At 43.2% G+C, this 23,580-nt stretch overlaps 1 protein-coding gene across 2 annotated transcripts in view; it reads right to left on the bottom strand.

The window, feature by feature from the left end:
• Positions 1–981: 981 nt before the first annotated feature.
• The window catches only part of LOC125644720 (mitotic-spindle organizing protein 2B), a 28,085-nt gene continuing 5,486 nt past the window's right edge, over positions 982–23,580 (bottom strand). For both annotated transcript variants that reach the window (XM_048869095.2, XM_048869096.2), the window contains one exon: positions 982–1,372. In XM_048869095.2, coding sequence (XP_048725052.1) covers positions 1,215–1,372 — 158 coding nt within the window. In that variant the 3' untranslated portion in view covers positions 982–1,214. The remainder of the gene's footprint in view (positions 1,373–23,580) is intronic.

Consider the following 23,580-nt stretch of genomic DNA (forward strand, 5'->3'; position numbering starts at 1 on the left):
AGCAGGTGACCTAGTGGAAAGGCCACTGGACAGGGACTATTTCTAGCTCTGCCACGGGTCTGCTGGGTGATGTTGGACAAGTCACTTCACTTATCTTTGTGCCTCTGTTTCCCATATATAAAATGGGGATAATGATGTTATGTTCTTTGAACGCTACTAATGAAAAGCACTATATAAAAGCTAGCTATTTGGATTATTACCTAATCACAGTAGCATATCAATTGCAAACCTAGGTGAGGTCTACAACTGCTTAAATGACTTAATTAACTACCAACAAATGTTTCTATTTTGTTTTAAAAAACTAGGAAATTAAAAGGCAAAATGCTTCATAATGCAGAGTTAGGGTTGTCTGGTGATAGTTGTGCCCTTCCAGAACACTGAGTTCAGCAAAACTCAAACTTCAGAAAACCAGGAACGGCCAAGTTCAGATACACCCATGCAAATGTAACTCTGCGCTCTTTGAGTAATGTTCAAAATGCCCATAACGTGCACACACTCCCACTAAGGTGCAACTGACCCGAGGTAAGTGACTGATCCTTTGGTTGTGGGAGTAACCCAAATATTGCCATGATCCTTAGTGTAAGGCACCATCTATCACAAAGGAAAGCCCACCTGGGTGGCAAGACAGATCACGGTACCAAACGGGAGGGCCTAATGACTCCAAGTTAAGGCTGTTATAGCGCTGAGGAGCTTACACATGATAATTTCAACAATCAATGTACATATAAAACTCCAATTTATGGTTGGTGCCCTGGCTCATCATAATCTGCCCTGAGGTTGGTACTCATGTTCTTGAGCCATTGCAGGACAGCTCGATATTTCTAGGGGTATCTCTAGATGGTGAGCTAAGAGAGATTGCACCCTTGCACGAGCTAGACTACTCATAAGGTGTAGAGCTGGCCAGACACTATGAATAAGAATGAAGAATAACATCTCACTAATTTAGTGCAATGCTTTAAACAGAATTCTAATTAAAAGCTATTCCCGAAGAATTCATGTTCTTTATTAACAGATGTATCCAAAAGAAATGTAGGAAAGGAAAACAGTAACTGACCCTTTGCGTACTTCACCTGTGATATTCTATAGCATTCATAAATACAAAACACTGGAGCAGGTTCACAATCTTGGATCATTTGCATTTTTACATGTTGTGCTGCATTGCACTTATTTTAATGGAGAATGTACAAAGGTCCTCAGTGCTCTATTTTGACTCTCTATGTACTGCTTCCTCCACTGCTCTTTCCAGAAGTTCCAGTCTTCTGGAGCCTGCTAGTGCTTGGCTGCCGGGGCATTCTTTGGACCGATCCTTCCCGGCTGCAACGTTCTGCCAGGCCTTGGGTCCCGCTGACGGCAGAATTGGTTTTATTTCTCCCTGGATGGACAGATAAATATGTTAACTTTAAAGTTCTAATCTGACATCATAATTGCACCCAAGCTGCTAGTGTTCCTCGAGAATTCATGTTATAGGTAGGGTTTTATTAGATGAAATTTTACCAGCATTCAATATAGACACAAAACTCATGAACTGTAATTTAACAGATGTCAAGTAGCATAAAACAAACTGCAGTAGTAGAACTAATCATATTCATCACAATTTGTTCCTTAGCTAAATCAAATAGCATAAATCACTTTGTTTTTTAACAGGTTTCAGAGTAGCAGCCGTGTTAGTCTGTATTTGCAAAAAGAAAAGGAGTACTTGTGGCACCTTAGAGACTAACCAATTTATTTGAGCATAAGAAGTGAGCTGTAGCTCACGAAAGCTTATACTCAAATAAATTGGTTAGTCTCTAAGGTGCCACAAGTACTTCTTTTTTCTTTTTGTTTTTTAAATGTGTGAACACATTATGTGATTACTTTCATTTAGCATAGGAACACCAGAACCAGAAATTGCAACTAAGGAAAAATTTAAAGAGCATCTAACATGTCATGGCTAGGACAAGTGAACCAATGTTCCAGAGTCTATGCCCCTCACAAGCCACAGTGACAGGGTCCAACCCTGCAGAGCCACTCCTGTTTGTCACTTTGTCAGACTAACAGACCTCTCAACTCTCCTGGGTATTCTTGTCATGCTCTGGAGTTTTCTGGAAAGCATTTGGATTCTACACAGAAGCTGCCACTCACAGATTGCCTTGCTGGGTTCACAAGGGAGATAGAATACTCCTCCTGAGCCATCTTGCTCTTATCCTACCACTGCTAGCTGCGTCTATGATTCAACACAGCCGCAGGACAAAGCACTGGGTAGCACTATGCAAGCTGGAGGGGGAGAGGGCAGGAAGTGTGGTGCACACAGCTAGCAAGAGACCTGGAGGGGACCCCTTCCACGTTCAGCAGGAGAAAGGGGACAAACTGAGACTTGCTTCAGGCAGGGCAGGTGAGGGGAGAAAGAGACCAAGTGAGGTGTGTGAAAGGCAGGGCCTGACACACCTCCCTGAATTGGGAGAGAGCTGTCTTAGAGGAGGCACATCATGTAGGGTGAAGAAAAAGGGTAAGGAAAAAATTACACAAGTGAAAGGTCAAAAAAAAAAAAAGGGAGAACAATCTACCTTAGAAAAGGATGAGAAGGACGGAGCTAACAAACAAACAAACAGGCTCCAATGCTTTAAAGAGTTTTAGAAATACACACACCATAAAGAGATCAGAGCAAAAGGCAGGCATTTGATCACTAATTTAAATAATTTTTCTGCACAAATTAGTTACATTAATTATCTGATTAGGATGTTGAGATATTTTGTAAGACAACTGACTGATGGCTATACAATAATTAGTAGCATCCCACTTATGTTGTTTAGAATCCATCATCTCTGCAATTTCCTTGGCCAATAGAAGAGTGAGCTGTAGAAACTTTATTCCATTATTAGAACATAAGAATGACCCTACTGGGTCAGATCAAAGGTCCATCTCACCAAGTATCCTGTCTTCCGACAGTGGCCAGTGCCAGGTGCCCCAGAGGGAATGAACAGAACAGGTCATATCATCAAGCGATCCATCCCCTGTCGCTCATTCCTACCTTCTGCATTACTTACCCAAGAGTCATTCCTATGTAGTGCCATTCCTGCCCCCTGAAAGCCACTACTGCCAACAGCACAAATTTACAGCTTAGTGCACTAGAGAAACACTCAAATGGCTTCCAAAGAATAAAAATGTAAGTGGTTCATTTGCATCTGTAAATAGTTTGACAAACTCAAGCAACAAACAGCAAATGAATTCATTTGCCTCAGACATGTCAGTTGCTCTTTAAGAAAAATCTACTACTGTAGGTTTCTCATCTGTCAGCCCAAAGCCAGCCAGACAGCTTTCCAATTCTCCTTTGCTGAAGCTCAGAATCACTCAAGCAACTTTACTAATGCAAGTGCTGTCAATGAAAGCGCACAAATTGCAGAAAGGAGAAATTTAACTGTACGTCATCAAAGACGGCAACAAAACCATCCCCAAAGATTATCTGATTTTTTTAGCAAGCAAGCAGGTGCATGTTTGCGCATGTAAATACCTTCCTCTCTTGAATGCACATGTCCAGTTACAGTGCAAATCCTCCATTTGTGTGGGCACAAAGTAACGTATGTCTTTCTCACAAAAAGGGGCTCTGGGCCCAAAGGATAGGCACACAAATGCCCAACTATCGGTCTACTGGACATCTGGCCCTTTATCCTCTAAATGATCCAAGGAATGGAAAACCTGTCTTATGAAAGGAGACTCAAGGAGCTTGGCTTGTTTAGCCTAACTAAAAGAAGGTTGAGGGGAGATATGATAGCTCTCTATAAATATATCAGAGGGATAAATACCGGAGAGGGAGAGGAATTATTTAAGCTCAGTACCAATGTGGACACAAGAACAAATGGATATAAACTGGCCACCAGGAAGTTTAGACTTGAAATTAGACGCAGGTTTCTCACCATCAGAGGAGTGAAGTTTTGGAATAGCCTTCCAAGGGAAGCAGTGGGGGCAAAAGACCTATCTGGCTTTAAGATTAAACTCGATAAGTTTATGGAGGAGATGGTATAATGGGATAACATGATTTTGGTAATAAATTGATCTTTAACTATTCATGGTAAATATCCTATCACAGGCCATTGGGCCTGTTAGATTGGGTGGGATCTGAGTTACTATAGAAAATTCTTTCCTGGGTATCTGGCTGGTGAATCTTGCCCATATGCTCAGGGTTTAGCTGATCGCCATATTTGGGGTCGGGAAGAAATTTTCCTCCAGGGCAGACTGGAAGAGGCCCTGGAGGTTTTTCACCTTCCTCTGTAGCATGGGGCATGAGTCACTTGCTGGAGGATTCTCTGCTCCTTGAAGTCTTTAAACCACAATTTGAGGACTTCAATAGCTCAGATATAGGTGAGAGGTTTTTCGCAGGAGTGGGTGGGTGAGATTCTGTGGCCTGCGTTGTGCAGGAGGTCGGACTAGATGGTCATAATGGTCCCTTCTGACCTTAGTATCTATGAATCCTCTAAACTATATTAAACTCCTCAGAAAAAAAGAATGAACACTCTAAAGACCATTTTATGTATATATAAATAAAGGTATGTCGTCAGTCCTCCCATTTTGATCAATGGCAAAGCTCCCATTGATTTCAATAGGGTAGGGTCAGACCATGTGTTTGGAAGCAACACCACAAGGCCCAACAATCAGAGTGGGTATGCTGTGTGCACTTCTGCCTCAACACTTGTATTAAACAATACTGAACATTAGGGAAATCAACACATATTAGTGCAACCCATGAAAGGACTGGATTTCAAGAGACTTTCCCATACAGTAAAGAAACTGATACTGATGCTAACAAAAGGCTCCCCCACTTAATTGAATTGACACATGATGTCCTGTTATTTTGAGGTGCATACTTGGTTGTTTTTCAGAGAGACCCAGTGTTCTGTAAAGATGCAACATGATACAAATACAAGTGATACTCCACGTGATAGATCAGGCTTCATTTGACCTCAAAAGACCAGAGACGATGACGGCAGTAGGAGCAGTCAAGTATGTGTCCTACAAATGGGCTGAGGTACGTTCATAAGACCAGGTGCCTACAACTACATGCAAGGATACATACACCAGCTTGTGATGTTCATTCTTCCCTTCAAACAACACTGAGATGGGTTTAAAACCTAGGTGGTTCAATAGATAGAAGTATTCAGGAGGCAGGAAAGGCTGCATGGTGGCACTACGGAGTGCACACTGGCAGCAGACAGGATGCTGCAGTGGCATAGAGGCAGGGTCACAAAGGTGAATCAGACCTCAGGGAATGCTTCCTGTAGTCCTCAGGTGTTTTTAGAAGTAGCCACCTACAGCACTGTTCTCTTTGCCTGCTCTCTGCCCAGACTGATGTTGCTGCCCCCTTCGTTCCTCAGTAGCAGAAAGGACCGTGGAGGTTCCCCATCCCCAATGGAGCAGTGTTTTCTTCCCACAGGGAGAGACCCAAGGCTCAGACCCTGCCTTTAAGCCCCCAACTGCTCTTACTATTTCTGTTTGTAACACAGTGAGGGCAGTGCTTCGAACCAGGCTCCAGTCAGGAAGTGGACATGAGAACTGGGAGAAACTAGTCAATTTGAAAACCAGACTTAAAAGCTCACAGCTGCTGCCCAGTCCTGAGCCCCTGCAAGGATCAAGGGGGTGTACACACACACACACCCCTATTTTTAATTTTTTTCCCCTCTCTTTTGTTTTGTGAGACCCAGACAAATAACCGGGGAAAGCAACAGACTGGCCTTAGTGGGAGAACAGTAACACTGACTCTACGCACAGGCCCGGCAGAGATGCAGAAGCCATTTTTTTATTCCCTTCTTTCAGTTATAATATTTGTTCTTCCTGGTAACAATAAGATGTAGTGGGTGATTTCACAGGGATGGTGTACCCTTTATGCAATCTACATGTTAACGTAAAAAGGTTGCTCCAGTTAGCAGCTCCTTATAATTCATGCACAGAACGGAAATTAGTACAAACCTTGCTTGAATCATTGGCAGGTTTTGAAAAATCAAATGTGTCTTAAGCAGAGAGTTTAATTCATGTGGCCTGGCTGAAAAGCACCGAGGGCTGAGTTCCCCTCCTGTCCCTGGCCCCACAAGCAGACTACTAAGGCTCTGCTGTTCTGCTCCCCTGACTTTCTCTTCCAGTAGATGCTTTACAGCCCACTCCACGCACAGCTGTGGCAAAACTCATCCTAGGCTCCTTAACTGGGAACACATGCCTCTAGCCCTGACCCTTGTGCAGTGCAACCCCTGGTGGAGTACTTGTGCCTATGTAGAGAAGCCCTGAAAGGGAAGTGGCTGGGTAACAGAGAGGGAGGGAGTGGGAAGGATCCAGCTCTCCTTTACCTCCTTTCCTTAACTCAATGACTCATAAGAGGTCAGAGAGCACTCCAACAAACCACCCTGTCAGCTGACACAGGGTGTTCTGACATGAGTGTTTTTAACAGTAGCATGAAAAGAATCATAGAATCGTAGGACTGTAAGGGACCTCAACGGATCCCCTAGTCCAGTCCCCTACACTCAAGGTAGAACTAAGTATTACCTTGATCATCACTGACAGGTGTTTGTCTAACCTGCTCTTAAAAACCTCCAGCGACAGAGATTACACAACCTCCCCAGGTAATTTGGTCCAGTGCTTAACAGCCCTTACCATTAGGAACTTTTTCCTAATGTCCAACCTAAATCTCCTGTGGTGTATTTTAAGCCCATTACTTCTTGTCTTGCCCTCAGTGGATAAGCAGAACAATTTATTACCCTTCTCTTCATGTACCTTTTATGTACTTGAAGGCTGTTATGTGACCCCAGTCTTCTCTTCTCCAGACTAAACAAACCCAATTTTTTCAATCTTTCATCATAGGTCATGTTTTTTAGACCTTTAATCATTTTTAATGCTCTCCTCTGGACTTTCTCCAATTTGTCCAAATCTGTAACAAAGTGGGGTGCCCAGAACTGGACATAGAACTCTGGCAGAGAGACCTTAACAGTGCAGAGTAGAGCAGAATTATTTCTGGTCTTGCTTTCAACTCTTCTACTAATACATCCCAGAATTATGTTTCCTTTTTTTGCAACAGCACTATAATGACGACTCATATTTAGTTTGTGATCCACTATAACCCCCAGATCCTTTTTTGCCATACTCCTTCCAGTCATTTCCCATTTTGTATTTGTGCAACTGATTATTCCTTCTGAAGCGCAGAAGTTCTTATTGAAGTTCATCCTGTTTAATTCAGACCATTTCTCGACTTTGTAAAAATCATTCTGAATTTTAATCCTGTCCTCCGAAGTGCTTGCAACCCCTCCCGGGCTGGTACCATCCACAAACTTCATAAGTGTACTCTCCAAGCAATTATCCAAATCATTTATGAAGATACTGAATAGAAACAGACCTAGGTCAGACTTCCTGTGTTGCTGAGGAAATATACTGCAGCATTCTGTAATAGCTAGAGTTTCCTAAGAGCTGAAGTTTTCATGCCCAGGTGTATTGCATTGCTGCAATTTGACTGAGAGGTGACAAAGGCATCAGTAGTATCTGAGGCCAGATCATTGGCTGCCAGGATGGGACAGTGTCTCCTAGACAACTGGAGATGTTAGCAATAGTTACGAGTAATGCTTTCTATGTGAGAGATCATGATCAGCTCTACCATTTGATAGGCTTCTGAAGTCGACCACTAAATGATGATTCATATCAGCACTACTGACACTGCATCACTGAATAACTAACAAATAACAGATGACTTCAGGAAATTCAGATGTGCTAAGGAAGAATGTCCAAACAATCTTCTCTGAGATCATTCCTGGTTTACAAGTAAAGGAAGGCAGAAGATTGTGGAAGTGAATGACTGACTAGGTAAGTGGAGGAGGGGTTTGAGTCTGTGGAACACTGGTCCAAATTCTGGGAGAAAAGGAGGCTGTATAGTTTGGATGGCCTCCAGTACAGTAGAAGGGGAACCAATCTCCTCGGGGACAGGCTGGCTAGAATTTTCGGGGGGGGATAAACTATTTTTAAAAGGGGAGGGTAAAGGGAGGGAAGAAATGAGCACTAAGCACAAAAAATGAGAGGCTGAGAACACAATTAAATCAAGGAATCAAAGGATACGAAGAGAAGAAATTCCTGAATTGCCTATACACCAATGCTAAGAGCATGGTTAACACCAAGAGGAATTGGAATTGCTCATTTATGACTGTAAATTCAATATAGTTGGTATTATTGAAATCTGGGAGGAAGATTTGCACTACTTGAATGCTAAAATCAATGGTTATAACTCGGGCTGTTAAGTGATTAAAAAAATTAATCGCGATTCATTGCACGATTAAAAAAATTAAACATGCTTAATCGCACTGTTAAATAATAACAGAATACCATTTTTTAAAATATTCTTGGATGTTTTCTACATTTTCAAATATATTGATTTCAATTACAACAAAATACAAATTGTACAGTGCTCACTTCATATTTATATTTGATTACAAATATGTACACTGTAAAAAAACAAAAGAAATAGTATATTTCAATTCACCTAATACAAGTACTGTAGTGCAATCTCTTTATCATGAAAGTTAAACTTACAAATGTGGAATTATGTACAAAAAATAACAGCATTCAAAAATAAAACAATGTAAAACTTTAGAGCCTACAAGTCCACTCAGTCCTACCTCAGCCAATCGCTCAGACAAACAAGTTTGGTTACAATTTGCAGGAGATGATACTGCCCACTCCTTGTTTACAGTGTCACCTGAAAGTGAGAACAGGTGTTCGCCTGGCACTGTTGTAGCCGGCGTCGTAAGATATTTACATGCCAGATGCGCTAAAGATTCATATGTCCATTCATGCTTCAACCACCATTCCAGAGGACATCCGTCCATGCTGATGACATGTTCTGCTCGATAACGACCCAAAGCAGAGCAGACCGACGCATGTTCATTTTCATCATCTGAGTCAGATGCCACCAGCAGAAGGTTGATTTTTGTTTTTGGTAGTTCGGGTTCTGTAGTTTCCGCATCGGAGTATTGCTCTTTTAAGACTTCTAAAAGCATGCCCCACACCTCGTCCCTCTCAGATTTTGGACGGCACTTCAAATTCTTAAACCTTGGGTCGATTGCTGTAAATGGCTGTAGCTATTTTTAGAAATCTCACATTGGTACCTTCTTTGTGTTTTGTCAAATCTGCAGTGAAAGTGTTCTTAAAACGAACATGTGTTTGGTCATCATCTGAGACTGCTATAACATAAAATATATGGCAGAATGGGGGTAAAACAGAACAGGAGACATACAATTTTCCCCAAGGAGTTCAGTCACAAATTTAATTAACGCATTTTTTTTTTAACAAGCATCAGCAGCATGGAAGCATATCCTCTGGAACGGTGGATGAAGCATGAAGGGGCATATGAATGTTCCGCATATCTGGCACGTAAATACCTTGCAACACCGGCTACAAAAGTGCCATGCGAATGCCTGTTCTCACTTTCAGGTGACATTGTAAACAAGAAGCAGGCAGCAGTATCTCACGTAAATATAAACAAATTTGTTTGTCTTAGCGATTGGCTGAACACGAAGTAGGACTGAGTGGACTTGTAGGCTCTAAAGTTTTACATTGTTTGTTACATAACTGCACTCAAAAACAAAAACAAAAAAAAAATCTACATTTGTAAGTTATATTGTCACGATAAAGAGATTGCACTACAGTACTTGCATGAGGTGAACTGAAAAATACTATTTCTTTTATCATTTTACAATGCAAACATTTGTAATAAAAATAATATAAAGTGAGCACTATACACTTCGTATTCTGTGTTGTAATAGAAATCAATATATTTGAAAATGTAGAAAAACATCAAAAAATCTGTAATAAATTTCAATTGGTATTCTATTGTTTAACTGCAATTAATCATGATTTTTTTTTTAATCACATCTTGTAGTGATATGCTCAAAGAGCTCAATGTATCTAGCTTCAAAAAGTGAAGGCTAAGGGGTGACTTTACAGTCTACAAGTATCCGGATGGGGAACAAATTATTTAATAATGGGCTACTCAACGTAGCAGAGAAAGATATAACACGATCCGATAGCTGGAAGATGAAGCTAGACAAATTCAGACTGGAAATAAGACATAAAATTTATAACAATGAGAGTAATTAACCATTAGAACAATTTACCAAGGGTCACGATGGGTTCTCCATCACTGACAATTTTTAAATCAAAACTGGATGAATTTCTAAAAAAGATCTGCTCTAGGAATTATTTTGGGGCAGTTCTACGGCCTGCGTCAGACAGGAGTTCAGACTAGATGATCACAATGGTCCCTTTTGGCCTTGGAATCTATGAACCTTTCCTAAATTGACATTTACTTAAGCTAGACACACTTACCTCCTTTTATCTTTTGTAAAAAGTCAGTCTCTCCAGTCCCCTAATAATTTCTGCTAATAATTTCAAACTCTCTCTCTCTGATATGTTAATATATTTCTGGTAACGTAGTGCCAGAGCTGTACAGAGAAGCACCTTTCTTAGCGCCGTACTCTGTGAAACAACTGTTTTGCATATGAAAAGAAATTATTTATCTTTAATAATTGGGAGTTCAAGATATGTTGTTTTTGTGTGTTCTACTTCTGGTGTGAACGTGCCCTATGTGTTGGAGATCAGAACGCTTTAGCCAACAGTGTATGTTGTAGCACCAAGTTCACTGGGGAGCAGAGATCCTCCTCCCTTAGAGGCCATAAAAGAGGCAGACTGACCAACTGAACCCCAGTTCCTGCACCACTATCAAGTCCAGGTCATTAGACTTGGCAATAGTGAGGAAGAGAGGGTGGGGCACGGAACACATAAAAACACACCTCAAAGAACTCCATTTACTATAGGTAAGTAACTTTCCTTTCTTCTGTACATCAGCAGAACCATTCTTCCCCAAATCTGTTAGCCAGACAGTTTCCATGCTGTGAGGTGTAGTGACAACAAATCCAGATGATACGTTGTCCCGTTGTTCTGAGGAATTAAGTCTGGTAGAAGATGTAGAGATATCGGAAAGGTCAGTGAGAGTTCTGATTTTTGTGAACCAGTTTATTCTGAGAAAAACATCTGCTTAGATGGTCTGCCAGAGTGTTGTATAGGCAGGTGAATTGCAGTTAGTTACATTGGGCTGGATACGCCAATTCCATGCAAAGACTGCTTCCCTGCACAATTGCATTGATCTGGTTTATTTACATAAAACACTGTGTGGCACTGTTTATTTACATAAAACACTGTGTGGCACTGTTGGTTCTTATCTGTATACTCTGATCTTTGAAATGAGGTAGGACAGAAAATTTCCTACCGATAATTTCTTTTCACCTCACGTCTCCCACAATTCTGAATGTGTGGGCTGCTCTCCTCTCTGCTGCTTGTGAGGGCAGATCAGTGTTTTGACTCTACATGGTCTGGCCATGTCCCCTCTGCTCCTACTTGCTGCCCGATAAACTATTCCCAAGCTGTAAAATTTGCATAACATTACTAACAAATATTCCAGAGATAACATAACTATGTACGTTAGACCAGAGAAGATGGACATATGGTATGATTCCACTTAATATCTGACCTTGAGTCATAAGCCATGCAGGGTGGGTAGAACTGAAGAAGACGCTGCTAGCAGAAAGGAAGTTATTGTTAAGAAATGTTCTGTTCTGCAGCCCAGTGTCTCCCACAATTCTGGACATCTGGGAAGTAGTAAACAGCGAACAGACGTAGGGAGGGTTATGAAACAAAAGTTCTGTAGGAAAGAATTATCCGCCTTTGTATTATTACTGGGCCATTGCCTGCAGCAACTTCCTTCCAAAGGAGGCCTCTGCAGAAGATAAAAGTTCCATCTTGTAGTGCTTAATGAAGGGGTTAGCTGTAGACCAATAGGCCACTTTGCAAATTTCCAAAGTGGACACACTTGTTCAGCCCAAGACGTTGCTCAGGATCTCACACGATGCGCCTTAATCCCTTCTGGGACAGAAGGCTCTGACGATTTATAGTCTTCCACAATACATAATCTAATCCATCTAAAGATGGAGGATTTAGAAAATCTGAGCCCCTTGCATTTCAGGTGGATGAACACAAATAGGGAGCCCAATCTTCTCATGGATTCTGTCTGCTTGAGATAGGTGTCAGGCGAGCAATGACAATCTAAGATGCGGTGAGCTGGATATTGTTGTTTTGGACAGAACAAAGGAAGTACAGCTTCTTGGGAAGTGTGGAAGGACAAATCTACCTTAGGAAGTAAGGATTCTAGTGTCCCGAGCATGACTTTGCCCTTGTGGAACAGGCAGTAAGGCTCCAATATAGATAAGGCTGCCAGTTCTAAAACTCACCTGGTGGCCCCAACAGCTACTAAGAAACAAGTCTTAACAGATGAATAAAAGGCCAACGCTGGAATCAGAATCTCAAAGGGATAGCTTTTCAGAGCCATGAAAACTAGCAGAAAGTCCCATTTTCGGAACAGAGGCCTGATCATTGGTCTGGCTAATCGGACTGCCTGAAGGAAACTGGCTACCTATGGGTTGTCTGCCAGGGAACCTGAGGATCCTGAGAATAGCATGCTACTAAGAGTGGACACCTGACATATGATGATAATGGATTAAAGGCCTCTGTCTATGCCTTCTTGGAGAAAGTCCAAAATGATTAGCATTTCAGGATTTCTCGGATCTGCGTTGTGCTCTTGGCACTAGTTGTTGAATCTGGACCAGATAGAGGAGTATGCTTTTTGTGTCGATACTCTCCTAGATAAAAGCAATCACTCTGAAGTACAAACTAAAACCTTCTAGTGCCTCCCTCTCAATAAGCATGCTGTCAGTTGGAGTCACTTCGTGTCCAGACAAAAGATGACCTTGTAAAAGGATGTCCCGTCTCCACAGAAACTGGAGCAGTGACTCCAGTGTCAGCTCTATCAGGTCTGAAAACCAAGGTCTTCTCAGACATTTGGTATCATCATTGTCTGTTCTCATTTTATTTTCTAGACCACCTTCCCCAGTAGTGGAAATGTAAAAAGTAGGCCCTGTGGCCAACAGTGTGATAAGGCATCTGTCCTCATGGATCTGGGTTCTGCCTCCCTTGTGACATATTTTTGCCTCTTTGCATTAAACAGGTCAGTTGAAGGGAGACCGAACCTCTGAATAATGAGGTTGAAAACCTCCTGATTAGGTGCCACTTGGAGCTGTTGACCACCCCTCTGCCTGCAGAGGAAGTCTGCCGTTTGGCTCAGGTACCCATTGATAGGGATTGCTCTGAGGGAAAAGAGCAACTGTTCCCCCCAACTCTTATTTCCATTGCTTCTGTGTGGAGAATTGAAGACTCCTTGTTCCCCCTTGGTTGTTTAAATATGTGACCGTAATCATACTGTCTGATTGGTTCTCCCCTTAAGGTGGGCTGGAACCTTCACAGAGCAAGCTTGAGCACACTCAGCTCTAGGAGGTTTATGCTGTAAGCCTTTTCCCTCCTGGCTCCAGAGGCACTGGGTTGTTTGGGTCTCCAAGTGAGCGCCCCAGCTCTCCAGGATGCCATCAGTCGCAAGGACTAAAGGATCTGGAAGATCGATGGATATGCCTTTGTTGTCATTGTTGTGGACTGACCACCACTGTAAGGAGCTGAACACCTGTGTTAGAACTAGGGTTGCCAATTGTGGTTGGATGTATTCCTGGAGATTTCATCACAACGTAACCTTTAATTAAATATTAATCTTTAATTCCTGGGGACTCCAGGCCAATCCTGGAGGGTTGGCAGCCCTAGTTAGAAACTATACTTGATCTTTCATACGTTCCAGGAGTGTCCCACACCTTTAGTGTGAAGACTTGAAAACAGGTGATTGTGCCCATAGACTGGTTTCAGAGTAACAGCCATGTTAGTCTGTATTCGCAAAAAGAAAAGGAGTACTTGTGGCACCTTAGAGACTAACCAATTTATTTGAGCATAAGCTTTCGTGAGCTACAGCTCACTTCATCGGATGTCCATGGACTGATCCCTATGCATGACAACAGGAATCCTGGAAGTTGGAGGCACAGTGCTATGGTAGACCTCCTGTGGCTCTGCAGCAAGAAAATAAATTCCTGGATGGAATCAGAAAAAACTCTTCTTGGCACTGATGCCATATGCCTGGAGGAGATTCAATGTCTGAGACATGGTCATGTGTGCTGCTGACTGTGATAGTACTCTGATCAGAATGTTGTCCAGGAAGGGGTACAGGTGAGCTCCCTGCAACCCGAGTCTGGCTATTATCTGGCCATTACCACCACCATCTTTTAAAAACACTGGGGGCTTAGGACAGGCTGTACGGGAGTGTTCGGTAGTGATGTTTCCTGCCATAAGCAAACCTCAGAAGTCTGCAGTGGCCTGGTCTGATAAGGATATAGAGATATAGATCTGCTAGATCTACTGAAGTCAAGTATGGGACTTTAGTTTGTACTGGGACAGCAATAACACCATAGAGACCGGGGTCTCTCTCAAACTTTGTTTTCTTCGAAGTTTATTGAGCCTTTGAAGGCTGTGAATGGCTTTGATAGACCCGGTGTACTTCCGTACAATCAAGAACATGGAGTCGAACCCGAAGAACCTTTTTTTCTGAAGGAACATTATCACTCCCATATCTGGAAGACAAGATTTCTGGATCAGATTGCATTTTATAGGGTCACTGGAGCTGGATGACTGGATGAAGAATGGTTTCAGAGTAACAGCCGTGTTAGTCTGTCTTTGCAAAAAGAAAAGGAGTACTTCGAAAGCTCTTGCTCAAATAAATTGGTTAGTCTCTAAGGTGCCACAAGTACTCCTTTTCTTTTTGGATGAAGAATGGACAGGGTGGAGCCTGCAGGTCAAGCAAATATCCCTAGCTCACTATTTCCCTGACCCACTTGTCTGTGGTTGATGAAAACCATTCTTCTAGGAAATGGGAAATTCTGCTCCATATCTTCAGCTCTGGACAGAGACCTATGCAATCTTTGTCATAAAGTGGATTGGGTGGGGGGGGGGGGGAGAGGTCACTCTGGATTTTCTTCCTGGACCTCAATTCCACTGTGTTCTCTTGAGCAATCTGTTGCCCCTTCGCTGGTATCTCTGTGGCAACAGGGAGTGAAAGAAGCACCTCTGTCTGATGTCCAGTCTATATTCTCTTCCAAGGGCACTCAGTGGAGAAGGGATAGACTGTTTGCATTTGCCACCTTACCAGCCACTGCCTTATCCAAGTGTTCTCTACAGAGGAGAGCACCTGTAAACTTGACCAAGCACAAGGCCTGCTTAGAATGAAGATCCACCTTCCAGAGTTGGAACCACACGTGGTGCCTGCCTACTGAGCTGGAAGCTATGGCTCAGGCTGAGAATCTCATCACATCCATTGACGCAGCAGCTACAAACACTAATGTTAGGGAGACTCTCTTTAAAGTAAAAAGAAAAGGAGTACTTGTAGCACCTTAGAGTCTAACCAATTTATTTGAGCATAAGCTTTCGTGAGCTACAGCTCATCTGATGAAGTGAGCTGTAGCTCACGAAAGCTTATGCTCAAATAAATTGGTTAGTCTCTAAGGTGCCACAAGTACTCCTTTTCTTTTTGCGAATACAGACTAATACGGCTGCTACTCTGAAACCTCTCTTTAAAGTGGAGTCAAAGTCAGCATGATCTCTGTGCTTAAACGCTTTGAGATTTTCCAGCCAGGAAAGAGATGCTCCTGCAAAGAAGGCAGCTACCAGGGATGCTCAGAAGGTGCTGGAGGAGTCTTCAAAGATCTTTTTGAGAGTGGCCTCCATCTTTCCATAGAGTCCTTAGGGTAGAACTCTACCATATCCCTGGCGAGGGATGCTAGAGTGGCACCAACCTTCGGTATATCAGCAACAGAGCTTTTTGGTCCTTGACTATTTACAGAGCCTGAGGTCACTCTTGTTGCAATGCTTGCGTTTAAAGGACTTGTTCCATTGAGTAATAAATCACTTTCTCGAAAGAGGCATGAAGGGGTATCAGAGCTTCAAGGGAGGATTTTAAAGGGAGAAATTTACTCCAAGGCTTATTCAAAGGAGCCTGCTCAGGTTTCAGAGCCAAACAGCTTGCCTCCCTCAGTGGAGGAGAGAGAGGAGGATGAGGAGTTAGAGGACTTGTATCTCCTGGATTTTTTGTGATTTTTCTTTCCTTTTTTAGATTTTTTAACCTTTTTTGTGCACTTTGAGAGCACAGCAATTCTGCTGAGGCTCTGGTGAGGCCTTTTGCACTTTGCCTTCCTTAAGGCTCTCGAGAGATCTGTCTCAGATCTCTAGGTCCTATTTCCTCTGGGAAGTGGGGGCTCATTGTCAGAGCCCTCCTGGTAGACTTGGGAGGAAAGGGGTGTTGATCAGAAGCCCTGTTTCCTTCCCCAGGGCACTTGAGATCCACTTTAAGATTTGGAGGGGAGGAAGAGTACCTGTTGTCCCACAAGCCTTCTTTGTTCTGCAGGGGCCCCTGGAAACTTACCACTGGAGTTGAGTGGTCAGGGTCCACTTTGTTTCTGGAGCCTCTTCCTGCTCTGCACTGTGGCTCCTGGTCCATTTTTTCCGTTGGAGTCACCACTGCCTCCGTGGGTAGGGGACTCTACCTGCCTGACTTCTAATTCCATTAGGTACTGAGGCTAGGATTGGTTAGCTGGATACAACTCACCCTCTGCCAAGCCTGGAAAGGCTACCTCATACACATATATAAAGCATCGCTTGGATTGAACCCAGTGCTTTTTTTTGGCTGCTCTGCTCTGTAAGGCAAAGGAGCTGGCAGGGAGATGCTGCAGCAAAGGTTCAGGGAGGGTTAAACCTCTGAAGGATTAATCAATCCAGGAAGGAGGAGAAGAAATGCCAAGGAGGGAGAATACTGCTCCTTAGTGCCCAGCCGGTCCATCCTGTGAACAGCAGGGCAATAGACCATCTGTAGCCTCCCCTGGAGAAGACGGCAGTCTGGCAAATGGGGTCACCAGAGTATATGAAGCCCATGACCTAAAAGCCAGAGACATGGTTCTTGCTGTAGTACATGGATTGTTTTGCAATTGATTTACCAATGCTAGCATGCTGTCAAATCTGATTTGCTGCAAATATGCTCAAGCCGTGGAATCAATAGAGCCCCCCAAAATTCTCTCTTTTGTGTCAGGCTTAAAATTAGACTTTTTCATGTTCACTCAGTTCCAAGCTGGAGAATACATATGACGTACTTGTGACAGCCTGACAATTTCCTGCAATACCCTGAAAGAAGTTTACTGAATTAAGTTAAACCTTGAACTGGAATGAATCCTTTGGGGAATGTGTGTGTCACTTGTATTAAAAATGCAATTGTGTATGTGGTATTGTGGAATTGTATGAACCTTCTCTAGTAGGACGGGGATGTTAATGTACTTTCTCTGTTACCACCCTTTGAAGCCATCCCCTGGAGAGGTGCCCATATACTAGTTCAAACTGGATTCTCCAGGCACCACAAGATAAACAAGATTTCTTGAATATATAGCCTGGTTTTAAACTGGCTCGGGGCCTTCTTCCTGAACCAGCAAACAGACAGGAGCCGTGGTCCATAGAAGGCCCCAATCTTTAAAGTAGTGTTGGAAGGACTGGACCTGCTGAAGCCCCACAAGACTACATTTTTCTTCTGAACTGAATCTGTGATTAACTTGTAACCCCAAGGAACCCTCATGGGTGAGAATCTGAAGGACTGTTCCTGCAGAATCCATGTTGAAGTTGAGATGAACCCTGGTAAACTTATTAGCATGCATATAGGTTATTTTATTGCTTTAAATGTGTTTTTTTTTCTGTAGTGTTTTAACCTAAAGAATAAAATTGGCTTGCATAGAAAGAACTGTTTGGTAGTTTACTTCTGTTGACAATCACACATCAGCTGCTGAAGAGAAAGCAAGCAGATCTACTTGGGCAGCCTGTCTCTTCTGGGAATAACACAAGGAAGGCAGGGAACTGTGCAGCCTGGAAATACCCCAGTCTGAAAGGAGAGAAACGCAGGTCTGCACCCAAAAAGGCAATGGCTGGGTAGCTGGAAGCCTGAGAATTGGTGTTTTTGCTAGACCACTGAGAGGAAATACAGGGACAGTTGCCCTGACCCGTGACATTTATGGTGGCATCGGTGGGATCTGCAGCAGTGTGAACTGCATAAGTATCAACAGCAGTGAAAGCAAGTTACCTAGAAGGGAAAACCACAGAGCAAAAAGTTTCAATAGTCTTTTTGGGAAAGGAATAGTGATGAGAGAGACAGAGAAAAATGAATTATGAACAGCTGAAGAAAAATCAGCTGGTTGAGGTATGCAGAGAAAGGCAGCTTTAACACTGAACAGACAAAATGACAGCTAGTAGACCTGCATTATTCTAAATGACCAGTCAAGGAATGATGGTCCAGGTTTGCAGAAAACCTCCAGCTTGCTGGCAAAAGGTCCACCACCCTGGAGAGAAATAGAGAACAAACAGACTGACAGAGGAAACAACTATGTTCTGTCCTGACCAGCATACCACTGTAACAGGAGCGGCAGACAGCCCAACAGGAAAGGCAGGAAAGGCAGAGAGTGTATCTGGAAATTCAGCACCTTGGGGACCAGGAGCAAAAGAGAGCAGACCAAGAGCAGCAGCATCAGTGCAAGAGAGGTGGTCAGGGAGTGTCAGGAGCAGCTTCAGATGGAGAAACTGCACAAGTAGAACTGTAGTCTGGCTGCCGTTGCCTCCAGCAAGAGGCCACTTGATCCTTGCAGGCTCTGGGAGCGAAAGCCCAACAGACATCGCATGTGTCCAACAGACATGCTTCTCTCAAGCAGAGATGGTGGGCATATGACTTGAGACTACCCTGGGACTGGAGACACACTGTTTCAGGGATGCAGCAACACTGACCTGGATGGATCCAGAAGGCAATTTAACTAGGGCAAAAGAAAGGACAAAGGGCAAAAGAAAGATTCTGGAAGCTCGTGGTGCAGATGTGTGGGAATATGCAAAGGCCATCTCAAAGAGTAACCTCATGCTTCGGGGCTTAAACCAATCTTGGGGACAGCTTATCCTTACCATGGGGTTTCTTACACCTTCCTTGTAGCATCTAGTGCTGGCCACTTACACCCTTGAGTCTGATCCAGTCCAGAAAATCCTGTGACTTGAAGTGAAATCAACAGACCAAAAGGGAAGTCCTTGTGTACTGGAAATAGTTGATGCTATGCAGAATCTCAAATAGTTTTGATAGGGAGCTCAGGTACTGAAACGAAGACATGAACAACTCCAAAGCAGTCTAGAAGTGATAAGTAAAGGATACTGGAGACCAAAAACAGGGGGAATGGGAAACAAACTGTCTAAAACTGGGTTGTGGCTCTAAAGCATACCATCACATTTGAGGCCCTAAAGATGTGGAGGTAGGATTACAGCAACAGGTAGAAGAGTTTTCAGTGTCTCTCTCTGCTGCTATTGGTGTTGCGGCTAAGTTTCTATTTAAAGCTGAATTTTGCTTCCTCTCCAAAACCTACCAAAAAAAGTCAGATCAGCATGCAAACAGGTAAGTCTGGGGCCACAGTGGAGTTTGTGGAGAAAATCTGAAGTTATTTTGACCAAGGTGAGTGTAGCTTTACTGAGGGCTCTACTTCCTAGAAAGCTTCAGGGTGATCAACCTTTGGATTGCAAGCATGGTAAATATTGGTCTGACAGCCAAGAGGACTCATCATCTTGGCAGTGCTAGTACCTAGGAGAAGCTTATGAGGAGAGGCTGAAGGAACTGGGATTGTTTAGTCTGCAGAAAAGAAGAATGAGGGGGGATTTGATAGCTGCTTTCAACTACCTGAAAGGGGGTTCCAAAGAGGATGGATCTAGACTGTTCTCAGTGGTAGCAGATGACAGAACAAGGAGTAATGGTCTCAAGTTGCAGTGGGGGAGATTTAGGTTGGATATTAGGAAAAACTTTTTCACTAGGAGGGTGGTGAAACACTGGAATGCATTACCTAGGGAGGTGGTGGAATCTCCTTCGAGGTTTTTAAAGTCAGGCTTGACAAAGCCCTGGCTGGGATGGTTTACTTGGGAATTGGTCCTGCTTTGAGCAGGAGGCTGGACTAGATGACCTCCTGAGATCTCTTCCCACCCTGATATTCTATGATAAGCTTCTTCACCAGGTACAGAGGAAATTATAGAACTGGAGGGTGGGCAGGCATGGCTCTCCTCTCTCCTCCATGCCATTGGAGGCAGTGAGGAAGCATGGGTATTGAATGGGGAGGTAGCTGACAGGCAGACATCCTTTATGGCATTCCCCCCTCCATTCCTAGCACAAGCCTCCTTTTTCCCCTGCCTCCAACCCCGCATCTCCTCTTGCTCAAGGGCTGCCCCACTGTCTTCCATAGAATCATAGAAATCAGGGTTGAAAGGGACCTCAGAAGGTCATCTAGTCCAACCCCCTGCTCAAAGCAGGACCAATCTCCAACTAAATCATCCCAGCCAGGGCTTTGTCAAGCCTGACCTTAAAAACCTCTAAGGAAGGAGATTCCACTATTTCCCTAGGTAACCCATTCCAGTGCTTCATTGTTGCAGGGTCCTGAGCCACCAAGGAAGCAGCACCCAACAATTATTGGAATCATAGAATCATAGAATATCAGGGTTGGAAGGGACCCCAGAAGGTCATCTAGTCCAACCCCCTGCTCGAAGCAGGACCAATTCCCAGTTGGAGTGTTAGGCACTGCAAGAAATACTGTTGTTAGTCTCTAAGGTACCACAAGTACTCCTTTTCTTTTTGCCTGAAGAGGGTTAGGAACTGCAGGAAATACTGCCTGAAGAGGCCAGAGACACAGAATCCTGCAGCCCCCTGGTTAGTCCACGCCAACTATTTAAATTAGGACATTGTCCCCAAGAGCTGTCCAAGCAGGAATGAAGACTCTTTCTTGCTACATATCTCATCTTTGCCCTATCTCACTCCTGACTTCTGATCCCAGCTTAGCTTGACGTTGGTATTCATCTCCTGCCTCACCTTGATCACTAGTCTTGACTCCTGCCTTTGACCCCAGCCCGGTGAAAAGTACCGGCCCAGCTGCTTCTGCCCCAGCCATTGTGCAAGGGGGAGACAAACAGCATCAAAATCTACATGTCACAAGTTGGAGTAACGGGGTGACTTCTGCACCCAGAAATATCTCACTCACAATAAGTAATTCGATGGGCTGGTGATCAACTCCTTTGCAACTAGAAACAGAAAATAAAGTGCCCTGGGGCCTTTCTATGCGTCAGGGCTCAGGATCTTAGGCAGTGAATGGCATCTTGCAAAGCTGGGCAAGGTCCCTGCTACATCTTCTCACCTTTTCCACTGCTCCACAGGACAATACAAAACATCAGAATGAGATACAGCTTATGCCTTTTTGGATGTTGAGACTATGATACTCCGGCTTGATTAGCTCAGCCCTGGATCTTCAGATGCCTGTCTTACAGAGCTCTGCTATTTCAGGACCAGCGAGGTTTAAAATGGATACTTGGATGAAGTGGTGATTACCCTCATGGAGCCCAACACAGAAATCAACATATAGAACTTATTCTATTGGCTGGTGCAAAGTCCATGGTTTAACTACCATGTTAAGACAGTGAAACATATCCTTGAGTGACCCCAGCCCAGGAAGGCTTGGTTATGGGTATATAACAGTGTCCAAGCAAAAAGATCAAGTCTCTATAGTATAAAGTTCTTAGCATGTTCAAGAAAAGGAAGTTTTTTGTACAAACGCCAACATCAAATGCTTTCTTGATCATCAACCTTATTCCAGCCCCAGGGAATAGACATGTCCTTGGAACCTCATTCTGCTCTTTACAGCATAACCTAGGTTGAACCCCTGCAGGAGCCGTTGGGTTCTCTATCCAATGGAGTAGGCCTTTCAAGGGCTACAATTTTCATTCTGATTTTTTTTTTAATTTGAAATTGGGAGCTCTCTCTAATGAGGCCCCGTATTGTACTTTTAATTCAGATAGGTGGTCCTCATAACTATCATAACATTTATTCCTTAAATAAATCCAAGAAATATTTCTTCTGTTCAGCATTGAAGTCCAGTCTTTAGGAGCACACTGACAATCTCAGGGCAGAGTAGTAGTTTCTCTTGTATTGAGATCTGCTAGATGGCCATTTGTTCACCAAATTCTGAAAACTGGTCATCCAGTCTTAGCCAGCTTCATTTTTTTTTTTTTTAACCTTTTGGCAGAGTTTTTCTCCATGTGGGATATCCATATTTAAAGAATAATTTTGCTTCCCACTCTTGAAGCACATTGGCACAAAAAATCATTTTAATGGCTCCAAGAATAGGAAAACTTATCCATACTTATCTGAAAATTGCCTTTTTTTCAGGTAATAAGGTCCACAGATCCGGCCCATCCTGTAGTCTAGTGGATTATGCAGAATAGAGATGAAAACTGCCATCTTCCATGCCCTAGGGAAGATAATTCCTCTTCCCAGAAAGCCAGCCAGTGTCATCAGATCTCCATCAGCACAGTGACCCCTCCATCCAAGACCAGAATCTTCATACCTTATACCCTCTCCTTCAGTGCACACTGCAACTCCAAATCAGGACTCCTCTTGATATATGTCAGTAGGATCCTCACTGACCTTGGGAGCCTTTGCTGCTCAATGACAGATCACAGGAGGGGTTAAGTGCTATAATGTTTCCAGTTCCTCTTGTCATCTCTACAGGGAATGTGTTACAGCCAGATTGGAATCAACATAGTTCTGCTTTCCCCATTCCTATAGTCTTTTTATTTTAATGCTAGCACTCCTGTAGGGGGCAGATGTTCTTAACTGAGTTTTCAGATTTTCCACTGTTTTGAAAATTCTTGTACTGATGAGGACAAGACAGTGTTGAGTGCATCCAACCATAACTCCACACTACCAGACTTTTGAAAGTAGGGTAATGAGGTATTTTGATAGATTTTGAAAAATGCTTGTAAACTAGGATGGGTACAATGTTATCATGGAAGCTATTTATTAACTGACTCCTGCAGCATCATTTTGTTTTTTAAAAACTCAAAGAGAAACAGAGACTTCACAAAAGTTTCAAGTAAGAGTAATTTTTTTGATCTTTCAACTAGAGAAGCGCTGCTCAATTCCATGCAATTCTCACAAGGGCAGGGGGGCGCGAATCTATTTCAGTCTGAGTTACTTTTTTTTGGTAAGTTACAAATTTCAATTTGTCTTTATAATGCAATCCTGGCTGCAATCTTAGCTAGGGTGTGACTACCCCCTTTCCATAATTATACAGCTTTCTGAAGTACAATAGTCATACACTGATCAAAACTTGCAGTTTAATCCTCCACAATTTCTTGAAAATCCAACCCAGTTTGTCCCAACAGTTAACAAAAACATCCATGCCCTAAGAATCACCTCTGACCTTCCAGACCCCCACATTGTTCATCTTCCAGTTTGTCTAAAACTACCTTTGATAACCAATCTGACCATATTATTCTTTGCCTTGAATCCTTCAACTGGCTCCCCCACTTGTCCTGTCCATCCCATCAAGTTTCAGCTTCAAAACCCTGCAACACTGCCCCAGGTCTCCACCTCAGATGCATATCATCATGTGTCCCCTGCTTTCCAACAGGGATGCCCAACTTTGCTACCCCATTTGGCTGCTTTTTCAACACTCCCATCTCTACCACTTTTTCTATACTACTGTAATGCCAAAAAACCACATGACTTTTCAGTGC

Source organism: Caretta caretta, chromosome 11, assembly GCF_965140235.1.
Source record: "Caretta caretta isolate rCarCar2 chromosome 11, rCarCar1.hap1, whole genome shotgun sequence".
Lineage (NCBI taxonomy): Eukaryota > Metazoa > Chordata > Testudines > Cheloniidae > Caretta > Caretta caretta.